Source organism: Furipterus horrens, unplaced genomic scaffold, assembly GCF_987537825.1.
Source record: "Furipterus horrens unplaced genomic scaffold, mFurHor1.1.pri manual_scaffold_2, whole genome shotgun sequence".
Taxonomy (NCBI): domain Eukaryota; kingdom Metazoa; phylum Chordata; class Mammalia; order Chiroptera; family Furipteridae; genus Furipterus; species Furipterus horrens.
In genome coordinates this window covers 172532147-172558171 of record NW_028327172.1, presented here as the reverse complement: position 1 = coordinate 172558171, position 26025 = coordinate 172532147, and the positions used below count along the sequence as shown (strand labels likewise).

Genomic DNA, 26025 nt, shown 5'->3' with positions numbered 1-26025 from the left:
AAAAGGCAAGAACAGAATCTCTAGGAGAGCTTCTGGAGAAAGTATGGTCCTGTCCACATGTTGATTGTGGTTCAGTGAAACTGATTTGGGACTTCTGGCATCCAGAACTGTGAGGAAATAAATTTCTGTTGTTTTAAGGCACCAAGCTTGTGGTAATTTGTCACAGGGTTATTGGAAACTACTACACAAGGTTAATACATTACCTCATGTACTATGGTATTCATAAAAATGACAATATAGCTATGTTCGTCATTTCCCAGGCTTTTAAAGGTGATTATTATGCTACATATCTTAAATCTTCATGGTACAGACAGACTCACTTTTCCAGCAGCACATTCAGTCCCATCAAGTGGGGGCCCCTTTTTAGTCTTGCAGAAGTAGGGATTATCAGGATGGCTACACCACAGCTGTTTACATGGGTCAAAGGTGCGGAACTGGAAGAGACAGAATCAAAATCTCACTGAAATGCAGATGGCATGACATGGACCAACAATATCTTCTATACAATTTCTTCACATCATGTCCTTTGGATACTTTAATTTCAAGTTAATTTAAAGTTGAAGTTGTGACATGATGAGAAAAAAATACTGCCTAAGAATTCTAAGTAGAGAATATTTTTAGTTTGCTTTTCTAAAATAACAGTGATAATGATTTGTCTGGGATTCTCTAGTTGACTCTTAATATCTCTTCATAACATTTCTATTTTGTGTTTTTCAAATAGACAATATTAGAATTTAAAAAAGTAATTATTATGAACATTTTAAATAAACTTATAATAATATATATTTAATATATGTTTATATATTTAATATATATTTATATATTTAAATGGCTTCTCTTAATCCCTGAATGAACCAGATATAAATAATAAAAATGCCTGTCTTAATGAGCTGACTAAAAGCAGAAAATATTTGTCAAGCTTTCTGTGTAAGATAATGTATTCTGGGTATAACAAACTATTATAGTACATTCAAGTAGTTTATAAAATATTTTCCATATATTTGAGCGTCACAACAATCCATGGCTGAGAATATATGGGTTACGAGGTAAGGCTATAGTTATGGTTACAAGTAAGGCCGTAACAGAGTCTGATTAGAATCTTAGTTTTCTCAATCTTAAGAATGTTTATTTTCCTAAAACACCACATGAAAATATCCAAATGTATGAGTATGTGTCAGCACACATATCTGTGTGTGTTCTTTATTTCTCTGTTTTCCTTCTGACTGTAAACGTTTTACCATTCTTTAGATAGATCTTTGAAAAATATATCAAACACCAATTTATCCACATGTCATTGCATACACCACCAATTATAAACAGCCTGTGGTCAGAGCTTTTTCTTAATTAGTTCTCATTTTGGACCTGGGTTTTTTGTTCTAATGCTTATTATTTAGTGCAGACACTGTATTTTCCCACCATATTGAGCCCACGCTTTAGATTTCTCAGGTCAAAACATTAATGCAGGTGATTAGGAGGGACAAGGGATAGTTTATAGACAGTCCAAATGGCTGTCGCTATCTACATATGGAAGATTTCAAACAGCAGCTCAACTTATTTTCAGCACCATGAAATACTTATTTTTCTTGCTCTAACACATAGAGCTTGCACCAACATTTAAAAAGCTCCCACCTCCCCTTTTTTATTTAATGAACTACTAAATCTCAACATGGGAATTTAATGAAACAGACCTCTAATCTGAATAGGTACATGAAAGGGTGGTTCTACTGGATCCCAGTGAGCATTTACTATGTACCTGCATCGTGTTAAGTACTTCAGTTACATTATCAAATTGAATCCTGACATTATTTCTATGAGATAAACACTATCATTATTTACATTTTATACATGAGGAAATTAAGACAGAGAGATTAAAGAAGGTGCTCGAAACCGTCGTCGTCGGCAGCCGTCCGTCTCGAGAGACGATGGTGTAGCTTCTTAAGAGTCTATCTGCACTCTCCAGTGAAGCTGAAGCTACAGAGCCTCGGTGAAGCTACAGAGCCTGGGCAGGGTGATATGGAGGGTCTGCTGTTGCCCATGCAGCAGACACCCCCTCTCTTCGCAGCTGAAGGATCCAAGGGAAAGACGGAGTCAATATAGCTTGGCTTCAGGTGCGCCGCAGGAGTTGCCGGTGTTGACTACAACGTCAAACCGCCTTAGGGACTCCGGCTCCGGATTTTCTGTCGGGGTTTACTCCCTTAGCCTTTCCCCTGAAGAGGTATGCCGCAAGGCAGCGGAGGTTTTTTGGAGTCAGAGTTTTCCTTCTCTGATGTGCCCTGACTGGAAGATCGAACCAGCGATACTTAGCTCGCAGGCCGACGCTCAATCCACTGAGCCAAACCAGCCAGGCTCGAAACCACACATCTGGTAAACGTGAAGTCTAGGCCCTCACGACCCACCAGTCTGACTATGGAGCCCATATTCCTGACCACCATGCTCTACCATATAATTCTCACATGAGCATAAACCAGCACTGCCCTTCACTGTGGTCACAGCTACATGGAATCCTGGCCAACAAGCTAATAATGAAAAGCAACCTGTCTAAGGCTTAAGAGTCATTTCTAAAGGTCACAAAAAACCAAGGGAGCAACAGGGCATTTCGGAGCTGGACAACCTTGGTTTTAATGTCCAGCTCCCCCATTTACCAGATGTGTGATTTTAAAAACTTGCTTAATCTCTGTAAATCTTGGCTTTTCCATCTGTAAAATGCAAGTATACCAACTCCCATCTAGTCTGTCACAAGTGTAAAATAAGACAGTCTACATAAAGCACTTAGTTTTAACATGTAGTGACATGACAAACACAAAATCATTGGAAGACATTCTTACACTTGCACCAGGCAGCCTGTAAAACTCACCAAATAGGAGTTATGCAAATACATTTCAAGATGCAAGATCTAAATTGACTGTGAGAAACATACCGCAGTGCACATTTTATAACCAACTCCGAAGTCAAAACGACACTGTTCGTCCATAGAATAATTGATTCCAGGAAGTTCTGGGAGTTTGGGCCAATCATGTTCAAAAGGATCATCAAGGAGACAGTCATAGGAACTGTAGGAAGGAAAACATTGTGTGCAGTTATATGTTCATTCTTTTATCATGTCCTAATGAAAAAATAAAACATATATTAGGTTATATTCTCTGGAATTTCATTAGATCACAGAGCAAGTCACAAAAGCATATCTTTAAAGGTTTTTGGTTTTAGCTCCAGTTAAAAAAACGAAAAGACCCTTCATCCTTATTTATCCCAGGAAAGGAAGTCAAGCATGACTCAGGGTTGCAGTATAACTGTGACAGCCTTATTAGTGTCCCACGTTGTCCTCCTGCATAGTGTGGCAGAGAAGATTCTGACACCTATGCAGCAGGATATAGGTGGTACATGAGGAAGGCATCCCCTCCTCATCCTCAACTCATATTTGGACATTACAAAAAATAAAATAAAATAAATCACAATCAGTCACTTAAATTCTAGGTGTATGGCTTAAAATATTGTGATTATATTATGGAATCACTGTGCCAAAATTCTGAGTCATAAGAAAATGTTTACTGTGAACAACATTTTCATTTATTGGGAGTTTTGTTATGAACAAGATCCTAAGAGTCAGTTTCACGGCTGTGTTTCTGCTATAATAGAAATGCTCTCATGTCATGCAGAAAGAGACATACTGAATGTATCTTTTCAGTTCTTGGCCACTGCATCGGGACCAGTGATAACGATGAAATGCCGCTTGCACCAAGGGAGCCATGACACTTCCCAGGGCAGTCTCCTCGCCGCACCTATTGCCTTGTCCGTCATGCTCCATTCCCAACCTGGAACACAGATGAGACCACACTGGTAAGAATCACAGTGGCCGGGGCTTCTGCTTTGTTTCTTTTAAAAACAAATACAGCAGGTCCTCAAATTATGTCATTCTGTTTAATGCAGTTTCCTTATAATGTTGGTGAGATGCCACAGAAACTTAACTCTTGTTTCTATCAATTAGCCTATGGTAAAATTGGTTTTGTTATAAGTTGTTTTGCTAAAAGTAGCAGAACCTCTCGACAATGTTAAGTAAGGACTTACTGTATAGGAAAATATGCATTTTTAAGTTAACATGGCTTTTGTGGAAGAGTCACAGGAATTGTGAAATAGAGAATGACTGGACAGAAAGGCCTTCTGTATTTTATAGCAGGGTGTCACTGCAAGCTAGAGTTACTCATTGGGTTTCAGTGCATGACCTTGTCACTGTTTTCAGCTCTTCACACTTGGCAAGGGATGAGAGCTGTATGCAGGCACGCACTGTGCCCAAAGCACGGACAATACTGAGAGAAGCAGGGAAGAAAAGACCTTTTTTGGCTTTGTAGCTGTCAACAGTGACTTACACATGGCCAGTTTCATGCGCTACTACAAAAGCAGATGAGAAACCATCCTCATGATTCAGGGTGCAGCTTCTCACTGGATGACACATGCCTGTGACTGGAGCATATCCTGTAGAGAATAACAATTACTTTTATTTTCATTTTATGAGAAAACCCATTAAGAATGACTACTGGACCTTTGCCTAGTGGGGGGAAAGAAAAAGCTTTTCAGGAAACAGGGGCAGTATTATTTCCCTGCTAGCATTGTGCCACATTCTCTTGGGAAAGCCACAGGTAATGGTCTCTGAAAAGATTCATTGGGTCTGCTTTTTCTCCTTTCTTAATGGTAGGGACTGCCCGGGGTTACCATTCTGGTCTGCCCACCAACTAAGCCTTGTCTTTCTGTTTTAGTGAATGGTTCTTCATATCATAGTACCGAGGAAGGGAGCCAGAAATTCCATCAACATTGAAAGGAAAACCGTCAGTCTACTTTTTCCAAAGCCGCCATCAGAATTTATTAGATAAATGTAAGCTGACTTTGGAAGAAAGCTCTTGGCAGCAGGCCGTTCTATGGCATCCCTTTTCCCATTCCAAACACTTAGTGGAACTCACACTGCATTTCACAGCATCCCCTCCATACCCCAAATGCACAATCATTATTTTAAAGGCAAGTATATTTTATTATAGTATTTAAGTGGCATTTAACTTTGTGAATTCCACAGAAGTCACTGGGAGCAACAGAAAGAAAATGTACGCTTGGCTGATGCATGGTGGAAAGCGGAGGTGGAGATGTGTACATTTGAGCAGATTCCCTGATTTAGGATTACTTTTGGGAAGTCATGCCCTTAAGTTTTTTTCTTCTGCACATTAATGGAAATACCTTGCATTCCAGCAGGTCCAAAGTCTTGCCTGGTTAAGAAAATTGCATGATCATGGTGTTCAGAGTGGTTGGGATCAGGTTTTTGTTGTTGGCAAGCCCAGCGACACACGTTCTCCAAGCTCCTGGATGGGTTTCCCCTTTCTATGAGGCTGATGGACTGAAAGGGAACAACATGTCGAAGACACACATGACCTTTGCCCAAAGGCTTCCTTTCATACCTTTTGCTGAAGTAAACATTTGGGATTACAGCATTTAAATAATGTTCGATCATACAATTTGGGGCTTATTTAGATATTTACTTCAGTTTGGGAATTCTAAAGGCCCATGAAGGATACCTTTATGATAATCCGTATTACCTATGTGAAGGGAGACCGATACCGCATGTGGGAATATCCGTTACTGAGATTTGCTGTTGTGAGGCAACCCAGTGTTTGGCATTTGACTAAGAACCCTAAGAGTCTATTTCCTACTTCAGTTTAGATTTTAGTTTCATAGGTTTTGCGAATAAAAGTAGAGGGAAAAATTCTGGCATAAGACTTTTATCCAGAGCTGTTAAAGTGAAAGATTCTTAGTTAAGATTTTTTATTTTTTTTGTCCAGAATTAATCAACATATGGGAAGAATATAAGTTCTTCAATGAGCTGGCAAAGCTGATCAAATCTTAGTTAATGCAGAGTGGTCTATAAACCTCACACTGAAAAAAAAACCACTTCCCTTTTTTAAAGCTCCCAGCAATGAAGGAGATTTTACATCTATCTTGTAGGTCGAATAGATGGAGTGAAGTTCCTTGGAATGTTGTTACGATCACATTATTGTCAGGAGGTAAAAGTGTAGAGGGAAGGGGCCCATCACTCAAGAACTCAGAAGCCACACTTCCCAGAGTAGCTCTGATGAAATGAGAAGTTGAACTTGCAACCCAAAATTCATCCCTGCTTGGCTGACAGGCTGAGAGAGTTTTGTTATATTTCAGTAAATATTATTATCAATGTTTACATTTTTAACAGAATTAGCTTGGTTTGCTATATGCTGATCACATACTTCTCCAAACAGATAATCTAACAACCAGTTGAAGGTTGTTAACATCTCCAGCTGGAGTTGACTTGTATTCAGCGTTATCAACACAAAGTTGATCAGGTCTATGGGATAAACTAAAGATCAATGACACCATCTCATCAGACAATAAAGGGTTGTCAGAAGAATTTAATTATGGGAGGGGCATATTATTTTAAACATCAAGAAAAATCTCAAGGTAGTCACTTTTTTCCTAAGTTTTCTCCTCAAAGGGAGATACCATATCATCCTTTTCATTATTTCCATGGACAGGAACATTCCTAGTGCCATTTTAAAGTTAACTACAGTTAGTTACATCACATAAAATGCCTACTGTGTGCATTTTGGCCCAACTTTTAATTTCAAAAGGACTAATGACCTTTAAAATGAAAATATTCACTGTGTGCTTTACTTTTCTTAAGTAGAAAAATATACACATAAGATATTATCTTTAACAAATTATGCGAGGACAAGGATCTTTGTTATTTTTCTTCACTGATATATTTGGAGCACCTAGAAGGCATCTGAAAAACACACTCAATATATATGTTTTGACTCAATCAACAAATTATAAATTTGATAAAATGATAAGACTAAGGAAATTCTCTTTCCTATCAATGGTATCCATTTTTTCTTCCACCATGTTGTCATGCCTGATGTCAGGATAACTATCTACACTCCATTAGAGGGAGGTAAGCAAAATGAATGGCACCAGCACAAAAATCATTCATTATCTGCTCAAATTTCAAGATCTCCACTCACTGTGGACATTTTACTTCCTTAGTTCAGTGCAACCAAGGTTTACATGAGACTTATTTATGCCATATGTTGGCTGTAGCTTCAACAATTTAATCTTCTGTTTGCTAACCCAGTCCTTAATGTTCATGATTCACATATTTTAAGAGAGCTTACCTTTGCATAACCCAGCATGATCATGCGCACCAGGACCACATTTATGTGTACTCCAAGGGACTCATCATGGTAAATTTCATTCACCTAGAAACAAAGCAGATAATTACTAAAAGAAAAGCAACACAAAAGATTATGTGAAATGCGTAATAACTAAGGGATCAACCATGTAGTCACAAGTACCGAAGTCTTCATTTAAGCTGAACTCTTAAATGAAATCACTTGCGTTTAGCTTTGGAATAATTTTTAGATATGTGCATTCCTAAGTTTGTAAACTCCGGAGCTTCGTGAACATAGAGAACATGCTTTAAATGGGCCTCATGAATCTAGTGTAGATATAATCAATATGTGGTATAATCCACATATAACAGTTACCAAAAGCAACCACAAGAAGTTGACTCTGGTGAAGCATCTCCTAGCGGAGTGGCAGCAACCATGTAGAGAGAGACAGTAGGCTTTTGCCCTCCAGGGTGCCCATGTAGCAGAGTGGTTGAGAGAGCCCACAGAAGAAGGGCCAGTGTCAGGGATGAGGCCTTCTCAATGCCTTCACTCCAAGAGTGGGGAACCTGGAGCAATGCTTATTTAGAAGTTCTACGCAACAGAAGTCCTTTCATAATTGAATTACTAACATGATTGTATGAGTGTGTATCAGATGAATGTCAGCCATGGTTAGAACTGAGAAAAGCAAAATTGAGTAACTGCTTTTATTGAATTTTTAAAGTTACTTTAAAATTTCTAAAAGTCATACAGTATACCATAAAATCATAAATATTAGCATTTAAGCAACCTCTGAGGTCATATGCCAAGATAATTGTATACAAATGAGGATGATGAAGACAGTAGATATTAACTGACTTACAAAAACACAAAAAGTTATTGGCAGATATGAATCCAAAGTGCACTGTCACCACATTTTCTGCAGAACCTAGTGCAAAATTAGTGTGATGGTAATGCTTAGTAAGTTCCTGAATGGTAGCAGGACTGGAAAAGGTGGGGTTATCAAGCTAGGTTACAAAGTTAGCTGTTTCCCAGAACAGAGACCCAACATTTATTCGCACTAACTAAAAGAGGGATGGAACCCCAACTGCACTTCTACTTAAATCCAGAAGGTCTGAACAGTAAATGTAGCAAAATAAAAACCTACAGAGAAGAGATAGGCATAATCTCAGAGTGAGGCTTTGAAAAGAAATATAACTCAAGAATGGTACAATACTCTGAAAAAGAAAAGAAACTCATGAATCATAAAATTGTAAAATGCCACAATGACCAAGAAACAGACCAAGAAATCTCAAATGAAATGTTTCAAGAATTTAATGGGACTGCATAGAAAACCTTAAAAAATCAATGCCTTACTTCTGGCCAAGATGGAGGCTTAGACTGACACGCTCAGTCTCCCTCTACAACTAAAAAGGAATACAACTACCTCAAAACAAAAGATAACTAGAAGTTCCAGAAAATAAAACTACATGGAAGCCCAGAGTAAGAAGTTATAAACCAGCGGTGCTCGTCTGGATGGGTAGGAGGGGTGAGATCAGAATTGGGACGGAGGGGTCAGGCTGAGCTGTCCGTGGTAGCAGCAGGAATAGAGGCACTGTGAGAAATGCCAGAGGAACAATCCCAGCTGCAGTCAAAACCCGGTAGCTCCTGATTCCAACGCTGGGGAAGGCAGACTCCCCATTGCCTTGGATGGTGAGGCTGTGGGGAAGGAGCCTCCTGGTCTCTCGGTGGAGAGTAATGGCAGAAATCCATCTTGGACCCCCGCCCCCACACAAAGTGCTGCAGAGTAGTGAAAAAGGTCGCCGGTGCTGCCGGTTATGGATCCCTGCTGGTCGCTGGGCAGTGACGAGAGCACGGGGCTCCGCCCCCTATAGCCTGTCTGGGAAGCAAAGCTAAACACAAATCTGTTAGAATGAAGCAGACAATGATAGAAATCCCAGTGACGCAGCTCACCAGGCAACAGATGAGAGACCTGACAGAGGAACAAATAAAAAACCTCTCTGAGGCTCAGTTCAGAGCTATAGTCATATGGTGGTTTACAGAATTAAGAAAAGATATGGAACAAGACAGGGAAGGAAGGAAAGCTACTCAGACTGAAACGAATGAAAACACATATGAGACAAGTGGTGAGAAAATAAAATCCAAAGATCAAATCAACAAACCAGAACATAGGGAAGGAACAAACAGACAACCAGTGCAGAAAGAGGAAATGAGAAGTGAGGAAAATGAGGAGAGGCTCAGAAACCTCTGGGACAGCTATAAGCGATCGAACATTCGGATAATAGGATTACAAGAGGGTGAAGAAGAAGAACTAGAAATTGAAAAATTAAGTGAAAAAATAATGAAGCAGAACTTCCCTAACTTGGGGAAGGAAATAGACTTACAGGTCCAGGAAGCACAGAGAGTTCCAGAAAAACTGAACCCAGGGAGAACCACTCCAAGATACATTATAATCAAAATGTCAAAAATTAAAGATAAAAAGAGAATCTTAAAAGCAGCAAGAGAGAAGAAAAGAATCATGTACAAAGGGGTCCCAATTAGACTATCAGTGGATTTCTCAAAAGAGACACTGCAGGCAAGAAGGGACTGGGAAGAAATATTCACAGTAATGAAAATCAAAAACCTACAACCACGATTACTCTATCCAGCAAAACTGTCATTCAGAATAGAAGGGCAGAGAAAGTGCTTCCAGGACAAAGTAAAACTGAAGGAGTTCATTAGATCCAAACCACTGTTATATGAGATGTTTATAAGAAGGAGGATCAAAACTATGAACATTAAAATGAAAACTGCATCACAAGAAACAACAGCAGAAGCTAGGGAATCAAAACAAAGGCAAACTAAATAGGCAACGAGTGTGGAAAAAGAACTATAGGTATGGGGAACATATTGGGGGGAGGTCAGCAGGGAGGGAGAAGGGGGAAAGGGAGGGAGATGGTACAGGAAATAAGAAGCATAGTAGGAGGAAATGGAGTAGACAGGAAGAGGTTAAGAAGAACTATATGCACAACCAATGGTCATGGACTAAAAGGGGGGGACAACTGGAGGGAGGGAGGTCACCGGGTGGAGGGGAGCAGAGGGAAAAAAATTGGGACAATTGTAACAGCATAATCAATAAAACATATTTAAAAATAAATTTTATAAAATCAATGCCTTAAATGCAGACTAAAGGTATATTTACTGAATTTGTACATGAAAATAATGATGACTAAAATGGAGGAAAAAGATCTGATGAACCTAGTGTATACTGAAGACGATAAAGTGTAGTTTAACAAGAATATATATAGAGTCCTTTAAAGTGGAAAAATGTATGCATATGCACACATTCATTTACAAATACACACACAAGCATAGAATGATAAGACCCGATATAATGCTTGTTCAAGGTAAGCCACGGAGTGAAAAAAGAAATGTGCAATCAGGTGTGCAGGTAGGTAGCTCATCCCCAAGGTGTTCCAGTGTAGGCCCAAGTACCCCGAAATACTGAGTTCCTCTTGTCTCTGCTGTCATAGAAGAGTTAATGATAAACACAAATGTATCCAGAAAACAGCAAAGAGCAAGGAGCCTAGAGAAAGTGTCACATAAAGAATGACTGGGCACCCATAGTGGCGAAGAGCCTGACACCAGACATGAATAGTTTCAGTTGATATCTTGGGTCAACTCCTCATTGTTTGTCTTCAACTTTCTGAGATTCAATCAAATGGACATCATAAGAGCTCTATCTCACAGGGTTAGGTAAGAATGAAATATTGAACTAATGCAAACAAATTGCTAAAAAAAAAATTTTAGTGAGAGTGAGCGAGGGACATTAAAATATGGCAAAGAGAAAAGAAAAACCTAGAAAGAAGATGTAATAGCAGCCAAATGGAAAAGGAGTTCAATTTATTCTGTGTATTTACATAAAACAAATCTAAAAACCATGAGTGAACCCTATTAAAGGGGTAGGTTTCAGGTAAATAAATAGAAGGAAAACTTGAATGTTGGACAAAAGGCTGATTTCTTATGACCTTTTTGGGCTCTACACCTCATATTGCCTAATTGAAAACTGAATGTCTCCTCTTCTTCTGGATTGATAATCTAATGAGAAAGTCCTAACATTATAGGCCAGTAAAAGTAAAAAGTCCAAAGCCAGGCCTGTCACAGTCATATTCATCCAGGCTCATGGATATTGTAAGATGTTTGTAAGGTGGCTGTTCTGAATTAGCAGCATGACTTCACTCAACACATACTTAGCTTAATGTAACTGAAATGTAAATAAAATCAATGTAAAAGAAAGGTTGAAAGTAATATTAGTAAATACACAAAAATAGAAGAACAATATAACTTAAACTAAAGAAAACTAGTTAGGTTTAAGTAAAATGAAGTAATTTCTGGAGCAGAGGTGATGAAAGGGAGGAAGGACTTAGAGCCACTGCAGAACAGCAGTGACAACTATGCTTTTAAATGTTATAGGAAAAATGTACATTAGGAAATCTCAGAATCATAAAATTAACAAACGGTAATAATGGCAAATAGCTTGTGATTTTGAGTTAGTATGATGTACATATCATCCTATAAAATAGTAAATTCCATTGTACTTTGTGACTTTTAAAAGCAGTACAGTGCCAAGAAAGTATAATGGATAAAATTCATGTTGGCAATATTATACAAATACATAGCAGCCACTTCGTGAAAATATTCCATTACAAAATAATGGAATAAAAGGACACTTAAAAAATTTACCCTTCACCAAAATAAATGTTTTACTCAACAAAAGTCACTGCTATGCCAAGATAATTAGATAACAGGGTTCTGACAGAACCAGAATTAGTTATGGAATGCTCTGAGTCAGCACACATTCATAAAACAGTCACAGGGCATACCAAAATTTTATGGGTAGAAATAATCAGATATAAAGCAGTAATGTTTATACATAAAGCAAGTATTCTTTCAATGTGGCAAATCGACAAACACTGGGTATCTGTATTATGGAAAATACTGGGTAGCACTCATTGTTTTGCCTTTCCAGGTTTAAAAAGTTGCTTCCTATACATGATTTACTTTTAAAATGAACTAAATAATTTGGCTGCTTTTCACCTTGCCAGGCCTTATCAATAATAACAAAATGCAATGTTTTTATACTCTGGGACACAGTGGATGTGGTAAGTGTTGGAGGAGGAATTAGCACCACAGAAGTAGGGAGTCAAAGACCTGGATTTTGGTCCCAGCTACGCCACTGATAAACCGAGTGACCTGTTACTCATTTAACCTCCTTGAGCCTCCGTTCTCTCATTGTCAAATTATAATTGGACTTGCTCTGTTTATAACAGAGTTGTTCAAATCAAGCAAAATGCCGCACAACTCCCCTCAGCACTCTTTCATTTACCCATGAAAAATGTTTTAAGGGTTTGTGGATGTATTTTCATAATCTACCTGAGAAGAGCTAGAAAAACAACTGCCCCCATTTTATTTTCCCTGAAAGGGATGTCAAGACTCATTCTTGAAATGTGTTGAATTTTAATTGAAAGATGTAATTTAACTTATTTAAAAAAAAAATGACGCTAATTGTTTTAAAAAATACTGTGTTGTACAAAAGCTCTTTCCAGCAGATGGCAGTATGTACATTGTAGAGGGAGTAAGGGACAGGCTACTTAACACACCTGAACGTACTTAAATACCAGTGGGTGTGTCTGCCTTTTCCTATATTTACACATAAATAAAATAACTTCCTTAAAACTAAATAAGTATTCAAAAATATTTGAACCCAAAGAAAACATTGAGTTTTGAATACCTTACTCATTTGACTCTTGAAAGCAAAGAGAAATATTTAAGACATCTTTATTTAGATTGTTTTCGATTGTCATCTGATTAAAGCCTAAGAGGCATAAAGAAAACTCCTTGGACTGAGCTATAAATTGCAAATTTTAACAATCAATAAATAATATATAGAAAAACTCAAAGCATATCATACTAAATTAACTATCTGAATCTGACAAGATGAGTTAAATTATATTTGATTAGAATTTTTATAACTCAGTGACAAGGAAAGCAATTTTTTCCTAAGTAACAGCAACAAACAGAAACAACAGCTAATATTACATAGCACTTTCCAGGTTCCACACATGGTTCTGAATATTTTACTTACATTAATTCTAGTAACCTTTGTGACAGCTTAAGACATATCTCCATTTTTACATCTAAAAAAACCGAGCCCCTTCCCTCCCCAAAGGAGGAAATTGAGGCCAAGAGAACTTGAGCACTTGCCCAAGGTCACGCAATCAGTAGACAGAGCAGAGGATGAACACCTAGGCAGTCTGACTCCACCACTGGTCGTTGTCAGCTACTGCTCCACTCCCACAGACCTGCGGACTACAGCACTATCATCGCTAAGCACAAAAGATCTGGTGTTAGAATAATCAATACTGATTTGCTACTCATGAGTTTAAGAAACTCATATTGATAAAAAATAACTTAAAATTTTCACTTTCTTTTCAATAACCTTCCCTCATGTACATTTTAAGGAAATGAGGAATTGGATTCAATGTATTATAATCAAGAATTTCTTGATTATTAGTATAATGGTATTCAACAAAATATTGGGAAAAAATAAAGAGGAGCTAGAGAAGATGAATGGGAAAAATGAGTAAGAATAGAAAAGATAGGGTTGAAATTTATAACCAGTGTTTTGGGTTGTAAGAAAAGCATTAGGCATAAACATTCTAAGAAGTCCCTTCTTTGGCACTACAGAATGCAAATCAACGTTTGTCTATAAAAAACTGAATACGCTTTCGCCATGTGAGCCAGACTATTGGAGCATGTGCAGATTTACTGCGAGGTGTTCAGGATTCAGACCAGAGTCTTCCTAAATTACCTGAAAGAAGGGGTAAACAGGACATTAATTTAATTTTCAGATGACCTTATATTGAGAAGGGTTTCCAATGATGTGAGGGGGGGAGAAAAGGTAAAATAAAGTCAAGTATTCCTTTCCTTGAAAAGAAAGTTCCTTCCAGGTTTGTTTTCGGACAGGACAATTTCTCCCAGGACATTTCCCTGGCAGGACAATCTGACCTGCTTTGTCTGACTAGCTGATGAACAGCTTTGTCTGGCTTCAACAAAGGAACAATCATTTTTCTTGCAGATGAGCAGAGTAGGTCTTAAGAGGCAGTATCATTTAGTGGTTAAGAGCATGGGTGCTGCAGCCAGACTGCCTGGGCTTGACCTTAGCTAAATGACCTTGGGCATGTTACTTGTTTCTGTGCCTTAGTTTTCTCCTCTGTAAAATGGGGTAATTATGGCACTGTCCTTATAAGATTTTTGAAAGAAATAAATGAGCTCATATACGTATAACCTGACTCTTGAAAATATAAAAACAAAAACTGTTAGTGATTGTTCCTGTTATTATTCACACAGGAACAAATAAATGGTACATGTACAGGTAACTCCCGTATAACATGGTTGTTAGGTTCCTAACAAATGTCATGTTATGCAAATCCGTGTTATACGAAACAAAGAACTAGTACAAAAAGGGGGGTTAGGTCCCAAAAATTTAAAAAAACATACTATTATATTTTTATAATTAAGAGAAATATGTTTATTAAAGCAATTTTCATCAAAAGTATTACATATTAATATTAATTAATTTTTTCATCATTAAGCTCCATCAACTTAATGTGTTTTCTTGTTGACAAGATATCCTCATCCTCTGAACTTTCTTCAGCTTTACCTTGATTTCTATGCTCTAATTTTGCAAAAAAATCTGTTATTTTAGATTGCTTGCTTTTAGCTGAGAGATCTTTATAGATTTTGTTATACGGTGCTAAGCACTTTTGAAGTTCTCCCTTAAACTTTGTGCTCCTTTCAGTGCAAGGATCTTCATTTAAGAAATATGACTAACTGTTCAGCTAAGTCTAGGCCTTTCTTTACGCTTTTTAGAGTAAACAGTTTAACTCCTTCATCAGTGCTATCATCCCTTAAGTTATCTTGGCATATTCTAGATGTCATTTCCTCCAAAATTGCTTCATCAGTTTCTTCTTCTAACAGCAATTCTTGGGTATCTTCTACAGTCATATCATGTTAGAGTGAAATCGTGTTATAGAACTGCCATGTTATACAGGGGATACCTGTATATAATTTTTCAAGAAAAAGACTTGGTTAAATGAAGGCAAACAAATAATAAGAGCCCAGGTGATTTTGGCTGCGAAATAAATAATTCTGAAATGGACTATGAAAAACATAATTCTATCCACAACTATCTCTTGTAGAGCTACAAGTTTGAAACATACTTACTTCGATTCTCAGCTCCATACTCTCTCGTCCTTTTACTCGAAGTAGGTAGCTGTGTCCCAACCTGCCAACTCCTCTCTCACCCCCAATCGCAGACTAATTTTTTATGAATAGTCTTATCAAATATTTACTGAACATGTGCTACATATGCAATTTTCCTAGGGATAGGGGACTGAATAGTAAACGAGACGAGTCTGTTCCTATTATGAATACTTGTATATTCTTATAGGTAAAATAGGCTGTGAGCATGGAGAAAATGAATACAAAAAGACATGCAGTCAAGGTCATTTCAGATGGGAATAGGTGCCATAAAGTAAATAAATTGGAGTGGTGAGATAGAGGACAAGAGGTAGAGGAAGAGGATACCTGGGTCTGGGCAGTCAGAGCAGGGAGACCCATGCACAGGAGAGAGGTGGTCTGTGCCTATCTGAGAGTGAGCATCTGAGGCCAAGGGAAGAGGAAGTGCACAAGGTCAGCACCCTACAAAGGAGAGCTCCTTATCACCATGTTAGAAAGAGACCGAGACCCAGAGAAGTTCTATGATGTTCTCCAAATAATTAGCAGAGCCAAAATTAAAATAAGCCTATGTGATGCTAATTCCTATTCTTGACAACACCCTGCTGCCTTTTTCCTTCTGTCCTAGTGGAAGTGCTAAATCTCTACCTTCTTCTAAGGCTTCTTCCAACTTCCCTAAAGACACTTGTTCCAAAATATCTATTTCCCTTATTCAATCTCTCCCTTTCCTGGTATTCTTTTCCTTCTTTTATTTATATTCTCTATTTCCCTTCATCATTAAAAATAACCTGCCTACAATGTTTTGCAGTATTTAGTACTCTTGACCACTATGTTCTTCAATGATATTTGTTTTATTTTTATTTTTATTCATTTTTTAGCAATATTAGCTTATCTTTTCCTTCCTGGTTCACACATGTCAATGTTTCATTGTTTTCGATCCTCTTATCAGCTACTTTCCCTGCAATGTTTCATTAACTGCTCTTTCTTCAACCACTGTCTATAGGCTGATGAATTCCAGTTGTTTCTGTATCTAACACTGATTCACCTCTCGCTCTTCACAGCCATCTGCTCAACTCCAGAAACAGATCTTCCTATTTGGAAGTATACCTAAATATTTCTAAGTGTACTTGCCTTCTCTCTTAAATCTATTCTTTTCTGAAAGTTCTATAACATTTGAAGATTAAATCATCCTTGACTTGTTCCTCTTTTACAGGCATTGCAGTTCATGTATTACAATTCCTAATGGACATCTCTTAAACTGACCTCTTCTCGTCCATCTCCAGATCCAGCAGCTTAGTATCCACCTAAATCAGTTGGACTGCTGTAATAACCTGTTAAAACTTTTGCAAATGTTTGCATTTGAGTAGTTTGGGCCCATTTCAACAGTTCTCCAGAAGGGTAGATTATAATGGTTAGATGATTGCTTTCAATAAACAGGAGTCTTTCAAGTTAAATATGCTTTTATCACTTTTAAGTATCCAAGGAAATTTGGATGGGTCAAGAATAGGCAATTCAGCTATAAGGCTTTAGAGAATGTTTGGGCCTTTGGAACAGTAGAAACATTCCAAAAGCTCAGGTAGAATTGATTCCCCTTTTTTTTCAAGAATGAGAAAAATGATTTCCTCAGCAAGTTTAAAAGTTTTTCTGTGTTTTAGAACCCTGGGAGAAATAAAGGATGGAATAAATCTGGGAAGGATAAGGTCCGTCTGATTATTTGTAGCATAAAGAAGGAAACATGGGTGAATGTCAGGAAAGGAATTTGGGGCTGCTGAATCAAAGGGGAAAAAGGAAACTGAGGTGCTTCAGTAAAAATCAAAAGAACCTCTGAGGCAGCAACACTGTGGATGTCGTGTGATGTTAATGTAACCTGTGATGTGGGGACTCTCTTCTAGAATGATGGGGCCAGGATTTTCCAGGGAAGGTGTGCATGTTTATATAAGGGGTGGCTGAACTGACTTGTACTTATTCCAGTCTGTCTCTGTGACCTGGTATGTTCAATGCACATTGGGGAAATTAAGAGAGTTTGTTGAGGCAGGGAGGGGTAGTATAAACCACAAGAAGTTTGGAGCCAGACTGAATGTGGTCGATCCCCTAATTCTGGCACATAAATACCATGTGTCTATATCCATAGCATGATGTCTGACAAGGTCTCTTCTTCCAACTCATTCTAATGAACCCAGAATTCTCTTTCTAAAACACAGACTGATCAAGTCACAATCTTCTTTAAAACACTCTATGACTTTTCATTAGCAGGGTGGAATTCAAACTCTTTAGGGTGGCACATGCTTTTCTAAAGGTAACCCCAGCTGCTCCACCCAGCCTCGTCTTCTTCCATCTCCCCTAAATACCCTTCAATTTCACATACAGAAAAAACTACAGTGACTCCCCAAACTACAGGTTTTCTCATCTTTTCATAATCTGTTTCCTGTCTTTCAAGAATGTGAATTCATTCTCTAATGTACAATGCAAATGACATACCCTCTAAGAAGACTTCATTGGCCATTGGCATTATCTGCCAAATCATATCTCCTCCTTTTCAGTTAATCTTTACTTTGTGGCTGCATCTTTTAAAGAAACTATTACATTTTATTATTATTTGCTGATTCAGTTATTTCACCTGCTAGAAGTAGCTCCCTGTGGAAAGAGCTAAATTTTATTAATTTTTGCCTCTCTAGAATCTCACAGGATTTGGTCTGTGAGAGGGTATATATGTTAGGGTGAATAAATGACAAGAGGACCATGTGGATTCACATGTAAGAAACAGATGAACAATAATGACCCCAAACAGAAAACTGCTACATAATTTGCTTAGGTTGCATGAACACATACATTCTCCGGTAAATCTTCCTGGAAGTCACATTCGATGTTTTCAGAAACATTAGTTAAGAAGTCAAAAGCAGTGTTGAGATGGAACCATCATTAAGTAACCAGTCACCACACATATGTGCTAACTCTTGAATAAATCAATTCATGCTTTGTTAGGGCCAGAGTATGGCCATGGAGTTTTTAAAAACATTAGGCAGTAAAGCTTGCCATGTCCAGATAACACAACTCTGCTGCTATTATTATTAGTTCATTACCCATCTTAAGGAGCCAATTTTAATATAAAAAAGAAGGGATGAATTCTTTCTTAATTATTAATGAGTACTTAAAAGTACAAGATTGTTTTTCATACTAGGAGACATTCTTTTAAATAAATTGTTTTCTTTTCACTTGGTAAATACTGAGATTAAGGCATAGACTGAATTCTCGGCAGGGCATTGGAAATATTAATAGGCACAATAGACCCAGATCACTTCATAGATCTTAGCAAATGACAAGGATTTCTGCCTACAGACAGGGAAGTGTTGGTGACAGGGACCATCTGACACATTGAAAGAAAACTGCTCACCCTCTTAACCACAAAATCTGCTTCATCACTCTGCTAGAATTTTAAACTGGATTACTGGCTGATTTGATACAATCAGGCACGTAACTGAATTTTCATTTCAACGACCTGAATGGTATTCTCACAAGATACAGTCAAAAGTAGACAAGGCATCAGAGTTTTATTTGGCAAGGGATAACAAGAAGCAGTAAAGCTTGGGGAGGAAGAGCCCTGGGCTCTGAAGGCAGAGAGATGGGGACTCAGGTCTTGGCTCTGCCACCTATTAGCTGTCTGACTCTAAATCTCCATCTCCTTATTTGTAAACTGGGGCTAAAAATTAACATATTTCACAGCTGAGGATTATTATAAAATTCACGTAAAGTATTTTGTACAGGACTAGGCAGAGAGCAAAGGCTAAATGTCAGTTGGTAGTAGTATAAGCCTTTATCCCTAACATTAAATCATTCTTTGCACATCAAACCAAAACTAGATGATTCTGAACATCTTCAAAGATTTTATCACTAACCTTCATTCCACATAATCTTTTTTTCCATAGATCACTCCATCTATGTAAATGGCACCATCGTCCAGCAGTGTTCAAACCAGAAAAGTGTAAATCATGATGGATTCCTCCCTCTCCCTCAGCCCCGATCTGATCTGCTGGCAAGTTCTATTGATTTTGCCATAAATATTCCCTTATTTAGTGACCACCACTGTCTAATACACTGTTGTCTCTTGCCTAAACATCTACAATTAACTTTCAGTTGGCTTGTCTTTATTGTTCTTGAAGTTCTCTAGTCCATTCTTTATGACACAGAATGAGGCCTTCAGTGCCTGACCCTTCATTCTCTTAGAACTGAATGCGAGCTTCTCCTATGCCCTGACCCATGTTAAGGTGTTGTCTGTTAGGTTTTGGTATTATAAAGTTACTAGTTTTCCCTTTATGATTAATAAATCCTTTGTGGGGAGATAATTGGAGGCTATGTATATATCCTGTTTCTCAGTAGACTTTCATCCAGTAATTTTGTCATTCAGTAATGATACTTGCCCGCAACAATGACTGCATTAGTGTTTGCCAATTAGCAATTTTCTACATATATCATTCCTGCTACATATACTAACTGGAATTCTACTATAAGAAAGAATTGTCCCATGTTTATTTACCTAATCTATTAGTCATTTATAGCACTACGAACTCACAAGTATTTCTTTTATTGCATGTGTTATAATCTTTTACTATCATTTATTTATTTTTGCTCATACTATCTCAGATTTGGCTACTGGGATCTACTTTAAGTTGGCTAACATCAGGGTTCTTAACTTGGATGAGTATCAAGTGGGCTTTGAATTTCTGAAATGGTATGTGCTATTTTGGATACATACATTTGTCATGGTTTCCCTCAAATTCATAAATAAATCCATGCTCTAAAAGGTTTGTTAAAAAAAAGATTGTTCTATATGTACATTTTGGTTTCTAAATATTATTTTGACTAATTAGCATTTTTAGAATTGAGTTGATAATTATGGAGCAAATAAGAAAATTTTTAAAAGAACGAAGGTTGGCAGCATATTCCTCCTCCAGGCAAGTTAATATGATGTTGTAAATTAGTTCTTATTATAGCCTACTTTTTTGAGCAGCCAGCTCAAAGTATTAATGAGCACATATGCTCTTTAGTTCACATCATAAAGTCTCCTTCAGATATATTTTTGAAAATTGTGTACTAATGCCTATTAACATAGATGTTAAAGTGAAGTGGAGTTAAATGGGGATCAGAGACAAAATCAGTCTACTGTGGCATTAACTAAGTACTTGATACTAGGTAAGTAACCTTAGTCTTCAATCCCTCCATCTTCAAAAAGGAGAATATTACAGAGGACCACTTCTAATGTTTCTTCTTAAATTCCAAGGCATGATCCAATGTCAGGACATATCAGTGGTAACTCTTACCTAACTTACCTGTGGAAAAGAGAGCAAATGGCTGAAATAGCAAACATTAGGAAACAAAGACTTATAGTGTAATACCGCACACTAAACCAGTTTTTTGAGAAGGAACTTCATGAATCCCACTTGCATTATAGGACATTAGACTTCAGAGTAAAAAATTTCATATGATGGAATTATCCTTTGAAATTCTATTTTCTTTTGGTTTGATCATTTGGATGAGAGTCCATCTTTAGCCTTGTAACTCAAGTTTATTCTAAAACTGTTTAGGTTGTTTCCTCCTTTTACCTGCATAATATTGCCAGGAGCCATTATTTTCCATCCAGATGAAAAGAGAAGAACTGGTGCCTTCCCTTTACGTTTCATTGGCTTTCCTCTCAGCAAGGTCCATATTTTTTCCCATAGCAGCTAATACATATCCCAAAGGAAAGAACCACTCTAAAAAGAATACCACTATATTCATACTGGGAAAGAACTGTTACATGCCTGGAATGCTCAGAGTTCAGTAAGGTAAGCCTCACAGTCGCTCACATGATAATACATTTCTGCCAACAGAGTATGAGTATCAAGATACAAAGAAAAATTGTTGAAAAAATTTCCAGGACTGTCCAATTATTTATATTGTTTACTCTAAGAAATTTCATTTCTATTTCTTTATTTCTAAAGATTCACCATCTCCCATTCTCTCCTCTCAATTCTTGTCCTTTTTATTCCACTATTGATTTGTTAACTAGGGGTATGCATCGAAATTATCCATTGGGCTTAAAAAATACTCCTGATTCAGTAGTTCTTCCTTAACTCAGCCTTTGCAGTTTACGGTCCTTCACACTGGATCACTCTTTATACCGTCCTCTGCTTGACTCTCTTCCTCATCAAATTTATGGATCTCTGCTCACATAGTATCTCAGAGAAGCTCTAGTCTAACCGCCAATCCTAACTAGCCTCCTCGCCCCCCTTGACAATAGCCCTTTATCATATCTATTTTCCTTGTTGGCAGTTATTACAATCTACAATCTCCTTTCTTTTTTAGAATTCTCCTATAAAACTAGGACTGCTATCCCTATCTTATTGGTGAGGAAACTGAGGCATTGAAAAGTTCCTACCTGTACAAGGTCCCTCACCTTGTAGGTGCTGGCGACAGGCTTGAATGCAAAACTGTCCAGACTTTCCACCATAGGCTGCTGACTCCTACACACTTACCGGCTTCTCTGTAAGAGATGCAGCTCAGGAACTGCCAAATGGAATAGATGTGTAGAAAGATGCATGGAGGGAGGGTGCAGAGTTCCATGCTCTTTCAGGTGTTGCACCCTCCCAACTGGGCTCCACCCTGCCTTCTTTTAAGAATCCATACCTGCACATTATCATTATTTGAGACTGGTTCACAAAATTCAAATAATTTCTAAAATTTACTGCCATTTCATTAACATTTTAAAGCTATTGTTTCTTCTAGAAAAGTGGTAAAAAATCCCATCTTGCAATATACTTGGGAAAAAAATATGGTATCCAAGAACTGTTAATTTACTTCTCAAACACTACTTTAATTACATCATTAAGTTGATTAAAAGCCTTCATTTGTCATTTATATTCTCTTGTGTGTGTGTGTTCTTAAAAGATTTTATTTATTTATTCTTAAGAGAGAGGGGAAGGGAGGGAGAAGGAAAGGGAGAGAAACAACAATGTGAGAGAAAAACATTGATCAGTTGCCTCCTGCAAGTGCCCTGACTGGGGACTGGGCCCACAGCCCAGACATGTGCCCTAACCAGCGACCGTGTGCTTTGTGGGATGATGCCCAGCTAACTGAGCCACATCAGCGAGGGTGGGTATCCTCACGTTTTGAATCCAACATTTCTGCCCGCCAAGATTGTTCATAATCTACTCCCATTCTGTTTATACTCCTTTGTTCATTTATCCATTCTTTCATTAAACAGATGTTTAACATTTAATAATTTAAAAACCCTTTTCATGATATGAAAGTATGAAATAAGAAATACAAGCTTCCTTTTACCAAAAAGAGTTAACCGTCAATCTTTTCCTTGTTTCCATGCCTCTGGTTCTATTTAATAGAACAACATTTTAAAAGAAAAAAGAGTTCAGTTTAAATTAAAAAGACAGCCATGAAGCAAATCACTTGTTCAGGAAATGTGTAGTAAATATCATCTGGGTTCTGGTATGGAATCTAAATTGACTACCAGGTAAACTAAAGGAAGAATGCATTTACTGACTAATCAACTAAGGTAAAGGTTTGTCAATAGATTTTACCTAGAAAACCTTTACATTTTCATGTGCCCTTCAAAAAAACATAACAAAATAACAGAAAAATCAAAACAAAAAAACAATAGGTAAATCCCTAAAGACCCAATTTAACTCCCAACTTTCTGATGAATTTAATTATTAATGAACATCTTGTCAAAACTTCCAATTTTATAAGTACACAAACTAAATCCCAGGAAGGCACAGGATCTGTCTGAGGTCACAGAACCAACCAGTTAATTGAGCTCAAACTAAAGCCTCTGCCTCCTAAGTCCCAATTTAATATTCTCAGCACTTTACAACTTGGATAACTATTGTCATAGCTCCTTTATCTAAAGTCTTATAGACTTTATAATATAGCACCTATAATACAAGCCTTAATAATAATAGCATGTCTTTCATTGTTCAGTCTTTAAAATTTCCCTTGCATTTTTCCCCTTCAACTAAATTATAAGTTCTGTGAGGACAAGGACAATAGCAAATCTCTGCTGCATTACGCCAAGAGCCTTCCATAGTCTGAGCACCAGTTAGAGGCCTAAGAAGTCTATCATTGATTGCCCTGCTAGTGGTAGGAGAAAGCAGCCAAGAGGTGCAATGACTAAAGCAACTGGGAATAGCACCTCCACAGGAATTTTTAAATTTTAGGTAATGTTGGAAATAAATTTCACGTGAAAATCTAAGACATGGCTGTGTACTTCTGCATGTGTATATAGCATTGTATAAAGCACATGACTTGCATTTATTTATTCAGTCCTCTCAATATCCCTAGTAAGTCCTATTATTTTTCTCACTTTCCTGTTGGGAAGACTAAAACAGGCTCAGAGAAGCTAAGTAATATACTCAAATTTATGCTACTAGTAAATCATATAAAAAGTTAATAGCCAATAATTGAAGGCATTTATTTAATTTGCAGTGATGAAGCTCTATACAAGGCCAGTCATTTGTTTAATGTGTGATAATTGATCTTCATAACAGGAATCAGCACTGATGAACAAATAAAAATGTATTTGAATTTCTATACTCACTTTCCATTTCAGAGAGACATGGTATCTGTGGAAGGTTATGAACTGGCTTCTCAATTAACAAAAATATATTTAACATATAGACTTAAACATTAAAATAAATAAAATCACGATTAATAACATTAATAACTTTTCTTCTCCAACATCATTATTTGAAATTTAATCTTAAGCACTGAAAAAAGAAGGTAAGCCACATAGATGCCCAAAGAAATTACATTTATAGTCAAAATATGAAAGAGGGAAACAACAGGCTTAGGTAACATTTGATAGACTAATAGAATACATATTTAATAATTTTAAGAGATAAATTTTATATATTTGATTGCACTACAATCTCAATTATCTTTGAGAAGTAGGTGATTTATATATCATTTCTCCTCAATTGTTCTCTGCCTATTCATAAGGGAAAAAAAAGACACCAGTTTGAAGGATGTTGACTAAATGTCTTCTGGATATAATTAAGGCTCATGAAGAAAAAATAAAGAACAAATTTGAAGAGTCCTTTATGACTGCATTGCAGAACTGTTCCAAGAGTTGATTGTGCTTTGTGACTATATTACCTTTATCATATAATACTGAAAAGTGTCACTCTTATTCAAAGGCTCTACCAACAAGCACCAGACAGTTATCAGGCCTAAGTCATTCTTCATTATCCTGGAATATAAAATGATGCTAAAAAAACCATTTTCATTTTTGTGGTCTACATCAAGGCAGGCAGACTAATTCCAGAGAGTTTTAATTATTCCCAGAACATAATGAAAAGACATAATTCATGTCACAGTTCCACTGTATTACAACTACTTCAAATTTTGATTTTCCCTTGATGACAATGAAAAACTAGTTGATCAACCAAGAGAAATCTGTGCTTCATGCTTCCTTACTGTTGCATCCTTATATGTTGTGTGTAAATCGCTGTTTACATTCAATGCAGTTATGTACACATTTTGGATGTGGGCACAGTCATGGAAGTGCTCACACAGGTTTCCAGAAGACACTAACAAAACAGACATGAACTAAAAGATTTAAAAAAAAAGAACTTCACAAGGAGTCAGTACTCACAATGTTCATCAGGGTGAGGAGGTAGTTCTGGACATGCTCTTTGCCATGGAAACGGACCACAGAGTCATCCACTCCCAGCAGCACCTCAATGTTGTAATCATTGTCTTCTGCATGTCTGCGACGCCTCATTGTTTCATTCAGCTGCCGGTCAATGTTGCGGTAAACAGTGCCTAGATCATCCAGGCCTTCCAGATCTGACTCTATAAAGAAGGAAAAAAAGCTCAAGTATTTCAGCTTCCCCAGTGGATCTTCTAATAACTTTTTGCAAGAAAAGGATCTTGCAGGGGCCCCATCGTTATAATCCATAATCACCAAGACACTGATTTCAGTTCATTCTGTAAGTAATGTGCACATCCATAATCAGACAGACCTCCTACAGATTCAATATAGAACAGAAACATTGAGGGTAAAATGATTATTGTACATAAAGCAATGTTGCCATGCTGGTCTGAATGTTTCATGAGGATAAGAATAGTTTAGTCTTCCTCCAGCTGTATCCCCACTGCAGAGCAAAGAAAGCGGGGTACAAAGAAAGTGATGACTAAGTAGTTATTAAATAAAAAAGATTATAAATAAAAAAACCATGTGTTGATAAGTTCACAGAGGTTAAAAACTACAATAATAGAGTGTAGAGAATTTGTATCGTATACATTTAAATTGCTCCTTTTTTCCAATAGCCTTAATTTAAAAATCCAATTACAGTAGTCCCTCTCTATATCGCGGTTCACTTATTGTGGCCTCATTGTATCATGGGATTTAAAAAAATATTATATTTAATTATTTATCTCAGATTTTTCACTATATCGTGGGATTTTGTGGTACTGTATACATATCTTGTTGAAGTTATGTAGGTTTAGGAGTGTAAAATGTTTAAGAACATAAGTAGTGTCTATAAAAGTGTGGAAACAGTTAATAAGGGACTGGGAACGGTTATAA

At 37.2% G+C, this 26025-nt stretch overlaps 1 protein-coding gene across 1 annotated transcript in view; it reads right to left on the bottom strand.

Annotated features, from left to right (window-relative positions):
* The window catches only part of ADAMTS3 (ADAM metallopeptidase with thrombospondin type 1 motif 3), a 236137-nt gene that overhangs the window by 28248 nt on the left and 181864 nt on the right, over positions 1-26025 (bottom strand). The window contains exons 5-11 of the mRNA XM_090268112.1: positions 25090-25289; positions 7179-7262; positions 5218-5374; positions 4362-4467; positions 3666-3809; positions 2918-3050; positions 321-434 (exon numbers count right to left, since the gene is read on the bottom strand). Of these exons, the coding sequence (XP_090124238.1) occupies positions 321-434; positions 2918-3050; positions 3666-3809; positions 4362-4467; positions 5218-5374; positions 7179-7262; positions 25090-25289 (938 nt within the window). The remainder of the gene's footprint in view (positions 1-320; positions 435-2917; positions 3051-3665; positions 3810-4361; positions 4468-5217; positions 5375-7178; positions 7263-25089; positions 25290-26025) is intronic.